Genomic DNA, 19991 nt, shown 5'->3' on the forward strand with positions numbered 1-19991 from the left:
TCCTGCATTTTTTTCAACTCAACCTTCAAAATCCTTCAAGAAGTCTTTCATTTCACTTTGTGCTAAATTATATCTCCTCTAATTTTCAGGTTATCATATGTGATTACTATTGATTTCTACATGCATTTGAGTACTGTTGAAGTTGAATATGAATACATGATAAATCACAGAGCCAGGATATAAACTATATTCTGTAAAGAATATTAAACAGTGATTCATTTAAAAAAAAAAAAAAAAAAAAAAAACACTCTATGTGTGTGTGTGTGTGTGTGTATTACTCACAGAGTAATACACACACAGAGAGGTTTGTATTACCCTTGTATAAAATCCTTTTAATGATTTTATTTTATTTATTCTATTCTGTTTAATACATTCTATTCATTATTATTACTATTATATTCTATTAAGAGTGTTTGGGTTTCTAAACACTCTTTGTACAAATTCCTGTCTTATTAAGCTTTTAGCAGATTGTGTCTTTATGTTATCTTCATGTTAGCCTTTGTGAAAAAAATTGTAATAGAAAAAGTAACTTATTTTCAGACTTTTGAACATGGATGTTGACAAATGGGTTCACCTGAATTGTGCACTTTGGTCTGCTGAAGTGTATGAAACAGTAAATGGAGCACTAATTAATGTTGATGCTGCTTGTAAAAGATCAGTAGTGTTACCTTGCTGCCGTTGTCATAAAACTGGAGCCTCATTGAAGTGTTTTAAAGTTCGTTGTTCTAGTGTTTATCATTTTCCATGTGCTATGAAAGAAAACTGCTTATTCTTTAAAGACAAGGTAAGTCTATTTTTAAATTTATGTGTCCTACACACACACACACACACACACACACACAAGTGCCAGGGGGGGGTTCTGATAAACACCTAGAACAAAAATTATATCAAAGCAACTAATATAACAACAAAAAGAACATACGTGGATATAAGAATATAAGTTGCCTTTATAACTCTGCTACTAGTATGTTCTTTCTTGTGGTTATATCAGTTGCTTTAATATCCTATGTTCTGTATGTCCTCATATGTTTAAAACCTGTTCACCTTAATGTCAACCTCAGCCACAAATTTTCTGATTGTTATTCCTGTGTTATTCAGCTGTGGCATTCACGAAACCACATCCTAGTACACGAGAACAACAGGTACAGCTAGTCCAAGAATTCATTCAAATATTAGGAATCCATTGACAATTTAAAATTATGGTAGATGTACTCAAGTAATGTTTTTTTATGTATCTCTGATATTTTTTTTCACTTCTATGTTATGCACCCGATGAAGTCTTCTAGAAAGTCAAAAGTATGTGTTAAAGATGCCAAGAAATTATTTACTTGTTTTTAATTCTTTTTCCCAAGGAAGCAAAACAATGTTTTGCATGTGAAATATATTCACCTTAATGTCAACCCCAACTACAACCTTTCTGATTGTTGTTCCTATGCTATTCAGAGCTACTTGTATATATAGAGGCTAATGACTTCATATCACTTACCCTAGTATGTATCCCATAATGCAAAGCACACTACCCTTTTGGATGTGTATAATGCTATGCATAATGGGGAATGTCCACTACCCAGACAGGTTTCGTTCTTAATTGAGGGCTCATCAGGGGGAGCCAGACCTGGGAGAGATACTATGGTTGAAGTAATGCAGAAATCATATATATCAAATGTGCAAGTAGCCAAAAGGTGCTTGACCCTATTAATAAATATCTCTGGAATGAGAGAGAGATATATATAGAAAGTTTTTTACCATGGGTTTATTATACATTGAAGATACCAAGAAATTATATACTTCGTTTTAATCCATTTCCCAGGGAAGCAAAACATTGTTTTGCACATAAAATATATGAGGGTGGTCTGAAAGGTTTTCAGCCTAATAATGGAAAAAACAAATTTATAATTTCAAAATTATTTTTACTTTTCAACATAATCTCCCTTAAGACTAATACATTTATTCCGGTGATGCTCCAGCACCATTATCCCGTCCCTGTAGTGGTTCTCAGTAAGATCTGCAAAATGCCCCTCTTACAGCTGCAATCACCTCTTGATTCGAAGAAAAACACTGACCAACAAGGATGAGTCTTAGTTTTGGAAAGAAATAGACGTCAGAGGGAGACATCTGGGGAATAGGGTGGATGTTCCAACAATTCATAGTGCAGATACCTTAATTTTCCCATTGCCAAAACACCTTTGTTGGCAGGTGCATTGTTCTGATGAAAGATGATTTTTTTCTTCTGCAAACTGGGTCTTTCTCATAAATTTTTCGTCCGGTCTGGTTAAAAGATCGGAATAATGTTCCCCGGTTATTGTTTTAGCCTTTTCAAGATAATTAATAAACAAAATGCCTTTAGCATCCCAAAACACCTATTCCATGACCTTTACTGCTGATGGAACCGACTTTGTCTTCTTTGGTGCTGAACAACCAGCTTCTGTCCACTGTTTTGACTGCTGTTTGGATTCTGGTGTGTAATGGTTAATCCAAGTCTCATCCATAGTAATAAATCGATGCACAAAATCAGTTTTATTCTTGTTAAAACACTCCAAGCACTGTTCAGAGATTTTCATGCGAGTGCGTTTTTGATCTGCTATGAGCAAGCCCAGCACCCATCTTGTGCAAATCTTTTTCATTTGCAATTCTTCGTGCAAAATATATTTCTACACATTCTTTTGAAATGCTTGCAATTTCATGCACTTTGACTCGCCAGTCATCAAATACCATATCGTGCACTTGATCAATGATTTCTGGTGTTGTTAGGACATCCTTCATGTGGATCATCTTCAAGGCTTGTACTGCTATGCTTAAACTCTGCAGCCCATTTCTTAATTCTCAAAAATGAAGGAGAAGAGTGCCCATAAACTTTTATGAACTTCAAATGAATTTCTTTTGCCATTAAACCTTCTTTTACAAAGAATTTTATAACCGCACAATACTCAATTTTATCCATTTCAACGGATACAGACAACACTTTTGCTTCAGACAGCTGTGTAAAACAAACCACTTGATAGAATGACTTGCAATTTCACATGGATGCTTATGACAGATGTACCAACTTAGAAAAAAATAAATCATGCCAATAATGTTGCCATCTATGGTCGAGGCCGAGAACTTTTGAGACCACCCTCATATTCACATCTGAGCTAATAAACCTAAGTTAAAAAACTTTCTACATCTTTCTCTCATCCAGAGATATTTATTAGCAAGATCAAGTACCTTTTGGCTACTTATATATGAGAGAGAGCGACCATGTGGTTTTGACTTGGAAGATGAACAGACATGCAGGTGTATCAAAGAAAAGGAAACATATGTGGAATTATAAGGCGGGTGATTATAATAGGCTTAGGTATCAACTAGGAGCAATTCCATGGAGGGCAGAATTGGATACCATTAGTGCTTGGGAAATTGTGAAAGAATATTTGTTAGCAGCATTAGTAAGCTGTAGTCCATAGGTGAAGAAGCAGACACAATTTAGTGTAAAGTGGATGACAAACGATATCAAACAGGAACTGCAGTTGAAAAAGAGATTATGGAAGAGATATAAGGAGAGGGGTGGAGGACAGATGCACGAAGAATATAAGACGCAGGCCAGGAGAGTGACCAGAATGGTGAGGAAGGCAAAACTTAAATATGAGAAGAGATTGACACTAAGATCCAAAGAAAATTCTAGGGAATGCTTTTAGCTATGTGGTCAGTAGGCAGAGAAATTATTATGGAAGAATGACATTGCGGAATAAAAATGGGAATAGAGTGACGGATGCAGAGGACATAGTGGAGTTGTTCAATGAGCACTTTATTGGAGTATTTCATCCTGGAGGAGGTTTGAATGCTAGAGGGATAGGGCAGGTTTAGAGGCGCAAGAGGGGAGTCTGTCCCAAATACCGTGTACTCTGGATACCAGTAAAGCTGTTGGACTGGATGGTATTTCACCATGGGTTTTGAGAGAATGTGGTAAAGAACTGACAGCTCCGTTCACCTGGCTTTTCAATAAAAGTCTGGCTGCGAGAAAGGTACCCAGGGAATGGAAGGAAGGTAAGATAGTGCTGCTGCATAAGGGCGGTAGAAGACAGGAAATGTCTAATTATAGGTCTGTTTGTGTGTCATCAGTAGTTGTTAAGGTCTTGGAGAAATTATTGAGGGACTATATACACCATTGGGCACATGAGGGTAATGTTATCTGAGAATTAACAAGGATTTGTTAAGGGGTGCTTTTCTTTAGTAATATGATTGCCTTTTATAATAAAGTGACAAGAGCAGTTGATGAGGGAAAGGCATATACTGCCATTTTTTTGATTTTGCAAAGCCGCTTGATAGCGTGCCACATGATAAGCTGATATTTAAGTTGCAGCGCATGGGTTTAAATGTCGGGTTAGTCAAATGGATTCAGAATTGGCTGACTGATAGGTATCAGAGAGTTGTGTATGGTGGGGCAATATCAAGGAAGCAGGAGGTTACAAGTGGGGTTCCACAGGACTCAATACTGGGACCTGTATTGTTCAACCTTTATATTAATGATATTGTCAATGGATTGCAAGGGGGACACTCAGTTGTTTGTGGATGATGTGAAGCTGGGAAGGATTATTAGTAATAGTGCAGATGTGGCAGCCCTGCAAGAGGATTTGAATAAACTAGACAGATGGGAAAATGAATGGGAGTATCGGTTCAGTCCAGCAAAATATAAAGTCTTGAGGTTTGGGATCCATCGATTGGAGGAGCTGTACTGGAGGATGTAGGGGAGACAAGAGATCTGGGGTTGATGATGGATATAAAACTGAAATTCAGGGAGCATATTGCAAAGGTGGTGAGGGTAACTCAGAGGATTGCTGAATACCGAGAAGGACGCTGACCTGCAGAAATAAAAGAATTATCATTCCGTTGTATAAGACTCTGATGAGACCACACTTAGACTATTGTTCTCAGATTTGGTCCCCAGGATTTGAAGGGGATAAACTGACTGTGGAAGGGTACAGAGGCAGATAACAAAGATGGTTTCAGGACTGTACAATATGAGTTATGAGGATCGACTGAGGGAATGTGGACTGCAGAGTTTGGTGGATAGAAGAAGGAGAGGTGATATGATCAAGAATTTTAAACTGTTGAGAGGCAGTTACAGGGTAAACATTGGAGAGTTCTTTCACTTGGTGGAATGGTGGGAAGGAGTGATGATAAGGGACCAGCTCTGGAAGTTACGAAAGGAGGCTGTGCACAGGAGGGTGAGGAGTGGTTTCTTTGTATGGATGGTGGTTGAACCTTGGAATGCATTGCCTGAGCGAGTGGTTGTAGTGGGAACAGTCAATGGGTTCAAGGAGTGGTATGATAAATTTTGTGTTTCCTAAAAATGACACGATGAGTCTTTTGACTCCATGGAGACCTGGATAATAATAATAATATATATGACTTATGCATTATTTCAACCTTGGTGTCTCTCCTGGGTCTGGCTACCACTGATGAGACCTCAGTTAACCTTCTCTCTGTTTGGGGTGTATTTACACCCCTCTGTGTAGAGGGGGTGTAAATACACCCCAGGCTAATAAAAACATAAATAAAAAGTTGCTGAATGGAAAATTTCCAAATTTTTCTTTGGAATGCTATCAGTGATATGTTTCACACACAATTTGAAAAAAATTTCGTTGAAATCGGTTAAGTTGAATGTAGTAGTAGTAAGGCTTCAAAGGCACCTGAGCACTTAATCGTGTACAGGGGTGCATATGCACCCCGATATTCTCCAAACAAAAACTGGTTTTTGTAAGCAGCTGCGTTTTCATAGTTTGTTTTGTATTTACATTCCTGTTGCCTGAAATATATATTTTTTGCTTTGCTATCATATTCGCTTTGGAACTATGTTTGATTCTTGTATGAGCATGTATATTTTTTCTTCAGTTTTAGTCATTTTTTGTTCAGCTGACTGGTGTACACTGTAGCGTAATTTCATTATCTCTAAAATGATTTGATGCAGTTTCAGTTCAGTCTTTGCTTGCATTTCAAAGAAGTAAGATATGTTTTTTATTGAATCAATGATAAGTGTTTATGGTTTTCATATTTGATTTTGTCTTGCGAATTACGAACTATTATCTGCTGTGTTTATTGCTGTTTTTCATCATTACTGCTTATTTTACTACTACTTATTGCTACTAAGTTTGTAAGTTTGTTTTGTAATATGTTTCTTTTTTTGATGTAGTTTTTATAGAATATTTTTTTTTTCTGTGGATATTTTAGATAATTATAACAGGGAGAAAAAGATGTTGTACCAGTTCTGAATTGAACTTTTAGAGGAAGTATCGTCAGTTACTTCATCAGATATGCCATGCGATGATGATTCAGATTTGGAATTAGAAAATGATATTTTTGATGGCAATTTCTCAGCTTTTGATGATGTTGCTGAAGAATATATACCACATTTAGATGAAGTAGTAAGAGAAGAAGAAGCAAATGTGGAATCTATAGCTACTTCAGCTACTGGTTCTTCTGCTGAGAATATCCTGGAAAATGTTGTTGTGTATCTGAATAGAAACTCAAAAATGAACAGAAGATGGACCAATGTCCCTCCTGATGTACATCAAGTTCCTGACTTTCAGATATTTTGAGAAAGAGAAGGAATTGCCAGAGCAATACTAACTCAAAATCTATGCTTCACAATGGATTATTTCAAACAAATAATTCCTGAAACAATTATAAATGTGATTATGTGTGAAACTAATACAAAAGCCAGAGATCATCACGATGCATCCAGAAATCCACAGCAACACAAATGACCTCGTATTTGGTATGATGCTGATGAAATCTATACTATGATTGGCATTCTAATATATGCTGGAAGTTTTATGCCAAAGTCTTTTCTTTACATGTTGCACTGAAAATGTATGGGGTGTAATTACACCCCTGTACACCACGGTTAATGTTAAAATATTTGTGCACAGAGAGAAGGTTAAGGTCAAAACTGGTCTGGGTAGCCCTTCCCATTATACATGTCCAAAAGGGGGGTGTACTTTGCATTATGGGATACATACTAAGGCAAGTGATATGAAGTCATTAGCTTCTATATACAAGTAGCTCAGATGTGAATATATTTCACGTGCAAAACATTGTTTTGCTTCCTTGGGAAAAGGAAGCAAAACAATTCCTTGGGAATTTTTTGATATCTTTAACGTACAATAAACCCAAGGTAAAAAACTTTCTACAAAGTCAAAACTAGTAATGCCTTTAGAAATAAATAGTTAATTTTTTTTTAAAAATGGTAAAAAGCTGTGAAAACCTAATCTATGAAATCTTTAGTCTTTATGACGAGGTCACCTATAGAAGTATCGGAAATTTACAGGAGGCATTACGGAGGATTGTTCTTTATATAAACAAGTTAATGTTTCTCAAATGCTGCTTCAGTGATATTTTCCCAAAGCTCATTAGTTTAAAGAAAACACTAAGACTGAATGAACAAACAGAATATTTTTCAAAACTAAATGAGAACCTCTCCAAAAATGAATTCTTGACACTAAATGTACTATAGTTCAATTGAATTCCCATAAGGCATCTTTATCCACCTCCTTAAAGCAAACTGTAGAAACTAATTTATGGCAAAGCATTAAGAGTAAGCTCTCAAGCAACAAACATCCAAAACACAAACAAATTTAAAATAATTAGAAAATTTGATGCTTTGAAAGCAGAACAACAAATTATCTAAACCAGTGGATCATCTTCCTCTTAACAAGATTACAATTAGTAAGTCTGGTTACTATCTTTCAAATGTAGGAAAAGATATTCTCAATAAGCGATTTAACTTTGCAGTATCTTCCTCATAGTATTCCCAAAGAACTCTTATTACCTAAAATTGAAAAGGCTGCTTCTTTCCTTCCACCTCAGTAAGCTAAATTAATGTGATTAGAATCAGTCTTCACTATTAACCAAGCAAAACCACCAAAAAAATATTACCATAGCAGAATTCCAAGCACTAAAAAATTTAAAAGAAAAATTCTTCCTGCAAACAAGGGAAATGCCACACTAATCCTAGATACCGAGAAATATGATTACAAAATGTTAGTTACTTTGTGCAGATATTTATTCCATTCTTGAGGAAGAGGATTCTTGGAAGAATTGAGTCAATTCTGTAATTTTGCAGAAGGGTTAAAGGTTGCATTAAGGTGTAGTATTCTGTTTATTTTATCTATGTAGCTTATGGAATGGCTACAGTTTTATTATAATCTACTTTATTTTTATTATTAGGTGCAGTCTTGTGAAGAATTATGTTAATAATATTTTTGCTGTAGCAATTTTTTAGGAAAGAATTGCTGATAACTTGTAATTCATACTTAAGTGCTTTCAATTTCAGTTGTGAGTTCTATGTGTTTGTGTTGCTTGTTCAGGTAGCTGAGGAAGATGTCTAAAGTCTGGCAGCTTAAGTCCAGATAATGAAAACATCATCAACATACCTAAATTAGACTTTGAGTAATGTAAAGGAATTGAGAGTACATTTGCTCAAAAGCTGCCATATAAAAGTTAGCACTGGGGGCATAACAATGAATCTATAGCTGTACCTTCTTTTTACAGGTAAAAAGTATTTTGTCACACAAAATAACCAGAATATAGTACATGGACAAAGTGGGCCATCAGGCTGAAATTTGTCCCATAAAAGAAGAATTGTGTTATTTATTGGGACATTTATGAAAAGGGCAGATATCACTTTTTTCAAGTGTGATGTTTTAAATTGTGTGTGCAAAGTGTTTATATATATATATATATATTATATATATATTAGGATAGCCAAGTTATTTTAACTCCTAATCCCAAGTATGCAAACAATTAAGTTTGCACCTGAAACAAAGTTCAATGTTTCAGTAAGATGGTACAACACCATGGCAACTCATTGTAAAGGTGTGTAAAGCTCTGATCACTATTCTTAGTGTTTTCCCATAATGTAAAGCACATCTCACTAGAAGATGTATACTGCAATGCATTATGGGTGGGGTCACTACCCAGACCGGTTTCAACCTTTTTTGAGGTCTCCTCGGTGAGTAGCTGGACCCTAAATACCAAGGTTATAGTAATACGGAGCCTTATCAACTTTACCTATAGAAGTTGCAACAAGGTGTTTTTATTTTTAATAAAAATCTCTGGAGGAGATATAGATGTAATAAATTTTTTAACTTGGGGATATTGTATATTAGGATAACCAAGTTATTTTATAAACTTGGTTATTTTAACTCCTAATCCCAAGTATGCAAACAATTAAGTTTTCGCCTGAAACAAAGTTCAAGTCTAAAGATCGTACAACACCATGGCAACTCATTGTAAAGGTAGGTAAAGCTCTGATCACTATTCTTAGTATTTTCCCCTAATGTAAAGCACATCTCACTAGAAGATGTATACTGAGGAGACCTCAAAAAAGGTTGAAACCGGTATGGGTAGTGACCTCACCCATAATGCATTGCAGTATACATCTTCTAGTGAGATGTGCTTTACATTATGGGAAAATACTAAGAATAGTGATCAGAGCTTTACCCACCTTTACAATGAGTTGCCATGGTGTTATACCATCTTTAGACTTGAACTTTGTTTCAGGCACAAACTTAATTGTTTGCATACTTGGGATTAGGAGTTAAAATAACTAAGTTTATAAAATAACTTGGTTATCCTAATATACAATATCCCCAAGTTAAAAAATTTATTTTATATACATATACATATATATATATATATATATATATATAGGAGGGGGAACGACCTACCAACAACTCCTTGAATGTTTAAACTAGTTTCTACACTTGTTGATAATTGGGAGCTATCATTACCTTCAACTATTGACTGAAGTGGTATGTTCTCCTTATGAATCTTAGGCAGATCCTAAATTCTCAGGAAGTGAGCACAGTGTAGAAATAGTTTTTAACTGGGTCTGTAGTCCAGGAGTAACTGATTTAAGTAATCTTACTGTTTCATTTTAATCCAGTTAGAGTTCTGTGTCACAAGTTGATAGGCATTGTTGTCAGAGACTAATTGATTCATTTTTTAAAGGTAAGGTGTTCAGTTAAATAACAGTAGCACTCCCTTTATTGGTTATAGTAATTATGATACCCGGGTTTGCTTTTAAAGATTTCACAGCTGCTAATTCAATTTTGGTGAGGTTGCTAGTTCTTGCTTTAGTGTTATTTAAAATGTTAGAAGTGTCTTATCATATTTATTCATCTGTGTTGGTTGGCTGAAACCATATGCTTCCCTCATGTGGTATATAAAATCTAGTTTTTTAACCATCCTAGGTATTATAGCAAAGTTTAGGCCTTTACTAAGTGGGAGTTCATCATTGTTCAGGGTGTGGCTTGAAAATTTAATTACATGAATGAAGGCATTTAGTTGCTCCTGTTATCACTTCTTTGTGGCTGGTTGCTCATGTTATCACTGAATACTTTGCTTTGAACTCATTCACAGTCATGGCACCCACAACAGACTCTGGCAACCTATTCCATTCATCCACCACTCTCCAAGAAAAAAACTTAGTTCTGACACCCTTGCTAACTACACCCTTACTCAATTTCCATGGATGGCCCCTAGTTCTCCCACCACCACATCTGTTCTGAAAAATTTCCTCTGAATTAATCTTGTAAAAACCCTTCATTAATTTGAATGTCTCAATCGTATCACTCCTTTTCTGCTTATCAACCAGTTTCTGTAACCCACAAATCCTCAACTTGTTCTCATAAGGTTCATTCCGTAGACCTGCTGCCGTCTTAGTCGCTCAACCCTCTGGATCCTCTCCATCTCCTCCTCATCACCAAGAAACCCTGGCACCCAGATCTGTGTGCAGTAGTCAAGATGGGGTCTTATCAAGACTCAATAAAGAGGAACAGTAACCTGCTTGTCTCTGCTCATCAAAGTAATCTTCAGTAACCAAGTAATCTGATGAGCTGCTTTAGCCACTTTTGCTATGTGCCCCCTAAACTTTACTCCTTATCCACTAACACTCCCAAGTCTCTGGCTTTGTCAATTTCCTGGAGTACAGTTCCACCAATGTGGTATACAGCCAGTAATCTTTCCATCCCAAAATGCATAACCTTACACTTTGCCACATTAAACGGACATCAATTCTCCTTTGCGCAGTCTGTCCAAATCATCCTGCAAAATTTTGTCATCATCTGTATCAGCATGATCATTAACTATTTCTCTACCCAACTTTGCATCATTGCAAATAACTGAACAGTTCCTCTCAGATCCTTTCCTGTATTGTTAATGAATAAATTAAATAGCAGCGGTCCAAGAACAGGACCATGCAGCATACCACTAGTAAAAGGCCTTCTTTTGGACTCTTCTCCTGAATAAACTACTCTCTGATATCTCTCCATCAACCACCTTTCTATCCATCTCACCAACTCTATATCCAGACCCATGTGCTGAAGTTTACTGATTAGAATTCCATGTGGTATCCTGGCAAAGGCCTTTGCAAAATCCAGCAGTATCACTGTAAACCCATTCATTACCTTTATCCAACTCAGCCATCACTGTATTATAAAGCGTGAGCAAGTTACTGAGGCATGATCTACCTTTCACAAAAACCATGCTTCCTTTCCCCCCCCCCCCCATATAGTGTCCCATTTCCATCTATCCATTCCTGTATTTTGCTCTTGACCAACTTTTCCAATACTTTGACTACTACTCCTGATATGATGATCAGTCAGTAATTTGCTATAAATTACTACAATCTTAGAACCTCCTTTATGCAATGGAACTATTTTCCTCTCTTTCCACACCTCGGAACTAACTATTATAATACAGTGATGGCTGAGTTGGATAAAGGTAATGAGTTTACAGTGATACTGCTGGACTTTGCAAAGGCCTTTGCCAGGATACCACATGGAATTCTAACCAGAGCTGAGATTTAGATTAAATAATATGGTCAAGGGCACTGACAATTCCTTTGCCGCTTCATGTAAAACTTAAGCTGGTATACCATTCAATTCCACAGCTGTATTCACATTAAGGTTCTGTAATATGCTATGTACCTCTATTTCATTTACCTCAGTTCCCATATAAGCCATTGGTTCCCTCATTCCTGCACATCACCACCTGGATGATATATGCTTGCAAAGTTTTCACTTAGTAATTCTAATATTTCAGCTGATTCAGTTACCTTCCTACCATCGGCATTTCTTAAAATCATTCTGCCATACACATTCTTTCTTTTACTTGCAGCATATCGAAAAAACTGTTTGGGATTCTCTTTAGCCTGCCTTGCTAACTTCCTTTCATAATCTGTTTTTGCCTTTATAAACTGAGTCAATCTGCATACAAATATATATATATGTAGAAATTTTTTTACCTTGGGTAATAAATATTAAGAATAGTGATCAGAGCTTATTCTACCTTTACCACGAGTTTCTTTGACTTGCACTATGTGCAGGGTCAGCTAGACTTGGAACGCTTGCAGGCGCAAACTTGACTGACTTGTCTGCTTACTTGGGAAATGGAGTAAAAAAACAGGTTTATATTTAAAATAGTTTGGTATCTTTAACATATATTATACCCAAGGTAAAAAAACTTTCTACATCTATCTCTCATCCTGAGATTTTTTATTTAATAAGGTCAAAGCACCTTATGGTAACTTGTTTTGGTAAAATATTTATAAACTCTGTATTACTTAAAACTTGGTATTTCTTAGCCTGGCTCCCACTGACGAGACCTCAATAAAGGTCGAAACCGGTCTGGGTAGTGGCCCTCTTGCCTTTAATACATAGCATCATACATCTCCTCTAGGAGATGTGCTTTGCATTAAGGGTAAATATTAAAAATAGTGATCAGAGCTTATTCTACCTTTACCACGAGTTGCCTTGATTGCACTACATGCAGGGTCAGCTAGACTTGGAACACTTGCAGGTGCAAACTTGACTGACTTGTCTATTTGCTTACTTGGGAAATGGAGTAAAAAACCAGGTTTATATTTAAAATAGCTTGGTATCTTTAACATATATATATATATATATATATAGTTACCCTTCCGACCAGTGCCTTGTATGTTCATGCGCCTGGGTCACCTTTTTCGTTAAAATAAGCATATCTGCATATCTTTAGCTTACCATAACGATTGCAGTGCTTGTATGTTAAATCTCAATGGATTGTGAGAATCCTTTCTTTTAATGTTACACAGTGATTAGCATTCATTTTAATAAATTATGGGCATGATAGTATTCTCCATAATTTTATCACGATGAATGCTGATCATCATTCATTGTAAAAGCTGGCCTGGTTGGCTGAGTGGTTAGCATATCCACTCTCCAGCCAAAAGGCTGCAAGTTCAAATTCTGCCTTGGGCATGGATGTTTGTGATTGTCTCTGAAAAAATACCAACGGTGGCGATGGTCAGTAAATGGCAATGATGTAGAGAATGCAGTTCACTGTAGTTGGTGGATGACATGGTAGAGATGGAGAGTTGTAGAGTAGGTTCCCTCACTCAATGAGTTTTTGGACTCGTTGGAGGTGTCGTAATAATAATAATAATCATGTAACATTAAAAGAAAGGATTTATAAAGAAAAGGAATGCAATAATAAATAACACTGCTTAGTTATTCTTCTGTACTAGTTTTGTCTACCTGGCTAGCCTAGTGGCTATACGCTTCGCAACCATATGCCTGGTGAAGGAGCATCCTAGGTTCAATTCCCGTCGATGACATCAGGAGCCTAAGGATCTTCCTCAGCCATTGCCAAGTTAGCCGGTCTTGGGGTGGACAGCGGGGTTTTCCATCCCGCAAACAGGCAAACTGGCCTCATGAACACACACGGATACAGTCATGAATATCTCCCTTAGGGAATGCAGCTGAGGAGTGGCAAACTGGCTGCATTAATACACCAGTAACCCCTCATTAGGAGGGGACTCAACCCATCCTAGACAGAGGAGAAGGATAGGAGGAGATTTACCTCTTTTTCATGAGACTTCTTTAAGTGGATCACTAAGAAGTGATAAATACTGAAATACATAAACAGTAAAGTTTAAATGTTATGACAAGAAGAGAGTATGAAAGTTGTTTGTCCCTGTACTTTTTTTAACTGCCTCCCACCCACAAAAAGGTTATAAAGCTATAATATGTTAATACAGTATGAGGATGATGAATTTTTATTTTTACTTTTTTTTCATATTTATGAATTTGTTTTTTTACACATTTTTTAAAAATCCTGCTCTAGAGACCAAACAGAAATGTTTCAGCCATTTCAGGCCTCTGATAAGAGAAGGGCAACAGTTTCACACCAGGTCATGAAATTCATCTCCCACTTAATGACGTCACAATATCCATGTCCATTTTCAGATTCCTTTCAAAACTTGAATGATATTACAGTTCTCTTACAGAAACATAAGCAAGTGTTCTTCTGTCTGCAGGAGGTGTATATTTGAAAGGAATATATGTTTCTATCTGATAATCTGCCAGTAATCTGTGCATTATATAGGCAGATTATCAGGCAGAAACATATATCCCAGTCTCAATTATCTTGGAACAGGGAGACTAATGAGAGCTCTATGAAATGACACATGGAATTAAATTATGGCAGTCTAATCTCTGCAAGGTTCAACCAGAAGAAGACGTTCTTTCTCCACATAGGTCATAATAATCTTGCACAATCCTTCGTATTGGATGGCATGCCTATGTGCGAGTTTTGTGATGCTAGAACATCAATCACTGATATTTTATTTGACCACCCTCATTTCACCAACGAGTGCAGTAATTATTTTAGCCACTTTTATAATCTGTGTGAATCCTATGCAGATTTTATCAGACTCATCAACTGTCACCCTCACTTTTAAATTTTTACAGAGCATTAATCTTTACCATCTCATCCTGATTTTTTATGAATGTGTTATGAATTTTAATACCTTTTTATGCTTTTTACATCTGTTTTATACTCATCTTTTACATTTGTTTTTCTACACTGATTTTTATTTGTTTATGTTTTACTTATTATCTAGTATACTTCGAAATATTTTGTTTATGATTATTGTTATTTGATTTTTTAGACTTCTATTTATGCCACTTATGTATTATTTGTTCTGGTGCAGCATGAGGATACATGACATGACACCAAAACACAAAGGACAAACAACCATATTCTGGCACAGTGGCAGAGAGGAATGAAATTTTTACTTACCTGGCTGAGTCATGTACTCAGCCAGATTTTTATCTCACTCAGATAAACTACATGAAGTTTTTAACATATTAAAAGAATTGATTTATACAGGCACATTTGATTATAAATTCTACTTGCATATAGATGCTGCATTGTTTAACTTAATTTTTTAATTAATATATATATTTTTTTTGTCCATAACATAATATTTAGTAATTTATCTCTGTATTAATACTTTGTTTACTGCTGTAACCTTTGATATGGTACAATATGGCCTTTGCTATCCTTGGGCTAATAAACTATAAATCATCCCACCAACTGTTCATAATCTGTCTCATCCCTATATACTCTGGTTGATTTTATCAGACTCAACAGATGTTTCATTTGTTTTTAAACTTTTATGGACAATCAACATCTTTTACCATATGCAGCAATCTCTCGATTAATGTGTCTCCAATTAGTGCATTTTCAATTAGTGTGTCATTTTTTTTTCTATACCAAAATTCGATTAGTGTGTCTATGTACATCTAAAAAATAAATCTTACAGATTTGAAAAATTTTCTATCTATTCATTTTTTGTGGCTAACTATTTTAAAAAATCATTCACCAGGATGAAATAACATAGTTACTGATGTAAAACATTTTACAAAGTTATTTTTAATGGCATACAGTACTACATTATTTCCATACACTATGTTCCAAATTTACCACCAAAATTTATGTCGTCTGCTAATTACAAATTAGCAAATGACATTTTGCTGATCATATCTCGTGCCTCCTTTGCAATTGTTTTCCTTACTTTTTATTTGAAAGTATTTTCCCAACCTTTAATCATGAGAAAAAGAATTAATGAGCAAATAAAGTGTGGAAGTGTGAAAAAGATTCAAAAAGTAATCTCATTGGAAGAAAAACTTGAAATAATAAAGAAAAATGAACAAGACAAACAAGTCCAGAGCAAAGATAGGACAAGAACACAAAATGGGTGAATCAACTATAAGAGCAATTTTAAGCAAAGGTGCTGAATACATAGAGAAAGGTAAAGCTGTTTCAAGTTCATCATGCATGCAGACCACTTGAAATCATAGTATTATAAAGACTGAATTAGAAAGATGTCTTTCAACATGGATTGAAGATTGTAACCAAAAATGGATCCCTAAGCACTGTCCTTATTAAATCAAAAGCATTGTGTCTTTTCAACCTTGAAAGAAAGGGCTATCGATGATGGAAAAAGAAGAAGAATTCCACGCTAGTGTTTGGTGGTTTGAGCGTTTCAAAAAGAGAAATAGCCTACATAATGTTCAGATCACAGGCGAAGCTGCTAGTGCAGATAAGGAGGTGGCCGCAAATTACCATCAGTTGTATGAAAAAGAGAAACAGAATGCCCGCCAAACTACATTAGCTCAATTCTTTGTTAGGAAATAGAATAATAAATTTATTATTATTATTATTATTATTACATGACACCTCCAGGGAGCCTAAGGACTTATTGAGGGAGGGCACCTACTCTACAGCTCTGTCTCCACCACTTAATTAACCAACTACAATTGCCAATGCCATCTACCACCCACCACCACCACCACTAGTATTTTCACAGATAATCACAAACATCCATGCCCACAGCGGGATTTGAACCTGCACCCTTTTTGGCTGGAGAGTGGATACACTAACCACTCGGCCAACCAGGCCAGCAATTTATATTCTGGATATGTTTTATTGTCTTTCAGCTTCATGGTTTCCTCTAACTAGGCCTGAGATGTACCTTAATTCTTTTATAAAAAAAAAAATTAAGGGTTAAAAAAGAAATTTGAGGAATGAATTATACTCTTCTTTATAAGTTATTTTATAATAAATTTAGTTTAATCCTTTATCCAAGTGTGAGCAAACAAAGTATGCACCTGAAAGTATCTTCAGGACTGGGTTAAGGTGGTACACACCAGGGCAACTCATTGCAAAGGTGGAGCAAGCTACCAACACTCCTATCCTAGTATCTCCTATAATGCAAAACACATCTCCTTGCGGATATGTCTATTGTTATGCATTAAGGGAAGGGCCACTACCCAGACCGGTTTCGACCTTTATTGAGGTCTCTTCAGTGGGAGCCAGGCCCAAGTCGAGATATCAGGCAGAAGCATTTGCAGGTCATCTCCACCTATAGGAATTGCCAATTGGTGTGCCACCCTTTTTTAATAAATTACTCTGGATTTAGAGAAAGATGTTGAAAGTTTATTTTCCACTTGGTTAGAGTATAATAAATTTAGTTTAATCCTTTATCCAAGTGTGAGCAAACAAAGTATGCACCTGAAAGTATCTTCAGGACTGGGTTAAGGTGGTACACACCAGGGCAACTCGTTGCAAAGGTGGAGCAAGCTACCAACACTCCTATCCTAGTATCTCCTATAATGCAAAACACATCTCCTTGCGGATATGTCTATTGTTATGCATTAAGGGAAGGGCCACTACCCAGACCGGTTTCGACCTTTATTGAGGTCTCTTCAGTGGGAGCCAGGCCCAAGTCGAGATATCAGGCAGAAGCATTTGCAGGTGTGTTGGTAGCTTGCTCCACCTTTGCAACGAGTTGCCCTGGTGTGTACCACCTTAACCCAGTCCTGAAGATACTTTCAGGTGCATACTTTGTTTGCTCACACTTGGATAAAGGATTAAACTAAATTTATTATACTCTAACCAAGTGGAAAATAAACTTTCAATATAAGTTATTTTATTGTGCATTTTTGATTAATACACCCGTTTTATAGAACGCATTAATCGAGGGATTGCTGTGTGTGTGTGTGTGTGTGTGTGTGTGTGTGTGTGTGTGTGCGCGCGCGCGCGCGCATATATATATAGATCATTTATGCTATTTTTTATTTATACAGCTGTGTTAATAAAATAAAATACAACCTCGTTGTTTTTAATTTATGTTTTATGAACTTTTTACACTAATAATATTAATGATATTATTACAGTAATAATAATTACACTAACAAGATCTAAAATAATAATATTATTATTTTAGATCTCGTCATTATGTATTCTCATCACTGGGACCATATTCTGTGTATTAGATTTTAACTGATTCCTTTGATATATATAATGTGTTTTTAAATTTCTACAAAATACTAATCTTTATAATTATATATACTTTTATGTAAATTACTTTTTAAAAATAAATTTTTTATTTATTTTACATATTTGTCTATTACTTGAAATTTTTCTTGTATAATCTTTTATCTTGACTTATAATTTATACCAGCTTTTACATAATGTTTTAACCATTGTCATGATGCATTATAGGCTTTTGTTCATATGGGGGGGGGTAAAAATATCAGACATACTAATCAAATATACTCATGCCTGATCACAGTACCTCAGATCCAGAAGCACTCATTGATCCAATTCACATCTTCTACAACCTGATCAACCAACACCAAAGAGGTTTTAAAAAAAAATAGTAAATGAAGGGCAGGTATACCACACCCATTTTTATTCATGGAATAGTATAGATATACAATTAATCATACCAAAGTAAAGATAGTCCTGTGGATAACTGCTACAAATTGCTAGTTCTAAAAAAGCAAAGAGGAAAATTATCTTCATGTTCACTTTCAACACTCTGGAAGTTTACATCAGGCAATTCAAGAAAGATGAATTGAAATCTTCTTTGCATTAATGTTGACCAAGTATCATAGGACAAGATAACATCCGTTATGTGATGATGATGGTCAGAAGTCTTTCACCATCCTTGATGGATGCTGATGACATAGTTTGAAGGTTTGGTATGTTAGAAGACATATTTACCTTTAGTCCTAGGGAAGTCCCACTTTTTATCAAAATCTTTTTTTCTCTAACCAATCTTACTATTCTAAATGACAAGCACTGTCTTTTCAGATTCTTTTCCTAAGCCCCTCTTTATGAGACACCTGTTCATGATGGAGAGCATTCCCAGCAATAGTACCAGTTCATTTAGAAACATGTATAAGACATGTATTCTTAAAGTGAGAACATCTGTTTCAATTTGACATGGTAAAAGCTTATGATACAGCCTGAAGATCTGTCATACTAAAAGACCTCTGTAATCTCTATCTCACAGGACATGTTCCTGTTTTTATTAAAAACTTTCTCTATAGCTGAATCTTCCAGGTGAGAAGCTCATCATGGCCATATCACCAGCAAGAGGGTGTGGTGTTCCCTAAGGCACTGTCTGAAATATGATGCTCTTTGCTATCAAAGTAATGAAAGAACAACTTCCTCCCACCACTGTAGGTCATTCCTTATATGTTGATTACTTGAAAAGTAGCTTTAACAAGAAGTCAGTGATATCTGTTTGTGGCTCTGTAATGGTTTCAGGTTTTCTGCATGAAAAATAGTCTGTGTACATTTCTGCTGAAAACACACTCTGTACCCAGAGTTAAGGGAGTGCCAAGTGATTTTTCTTGCTTTTATGATGTACTTTTTTCATCAAAGTTAGATTGTGTCTCAAGTCTACAATCCAACAAGGGAGAGTATCCTGCAAGTGTTTGATTCAATTGAATTATATGAATGGTACTGTAAAGTTTCACATATTGTGCATTCAAAGTCTTTATGTCGAAGCAAATGAACCTGGTCTGTTGCTTTGGCGAAAACAGTGGTCTGTTAACTGTCTTAAAAACAAAGTCTCTTTGTAAACATCCTATGTAGAATAGTATTTTTTCTCTACTTTGGGAAGTTTAATGTTATACATATCAGATAGTTTTGCCTGTTTGGTATGCATGGGAAAGAGATTATACAAGCTATTAGCATCAACATTGAAAACAACATTTACAACATTAGCCACCGAATATGGTAACATTCTTCCATAGTAGGTTTGCACTGCATCATCAGTATACCTGCAGCTGTTTAATGCACATTTTATGTTAATGATATTGAGAAAAGTTTGC

The 19991-nt window shown here is 35.7% G+C and overlaps 1 protein-coding gene across 1 annotated transcript in view; it reads left to right on the forward strand.

The window, feature by feature from the left end:
* The window catches only part of LOC150093819 (histone-lysine N-methyltransferase 2C-like), a 1065326-nt gene that overhangs the window by 948260 nt on the left and 97075 nt on the right, over positions 1 to 19991 (forward strand). The window contains exon 67 of the mRNA XM_090412524.1: positions 541 to 784. Coding sequence (XP_090268650.1) covers positions 541 to 784 — 244 coding nt within the window. The remainder of the gene's footprint in view (positions 1 to 540; positions 785 to 19991) is intronic.

The sequence above is a fragment of the Typopeltis vanoorti genome, chromosome 23 (assembly GCF_054136105.1).
Source record: "Typopeltis vanoorti isolate ZY-2024b chromosome 23, IOZ_Tvanoo_1.0, whole genome shotgun sequence".
In the NCBI taxonomy this organism is placed as follows: domain Eukaryota; kingdom Metazoa; phylum Arthropoda; class Arachnida; order Uropygi; family Thelyphonidae; genus Typopeltis; species Typopeltis vanoorti.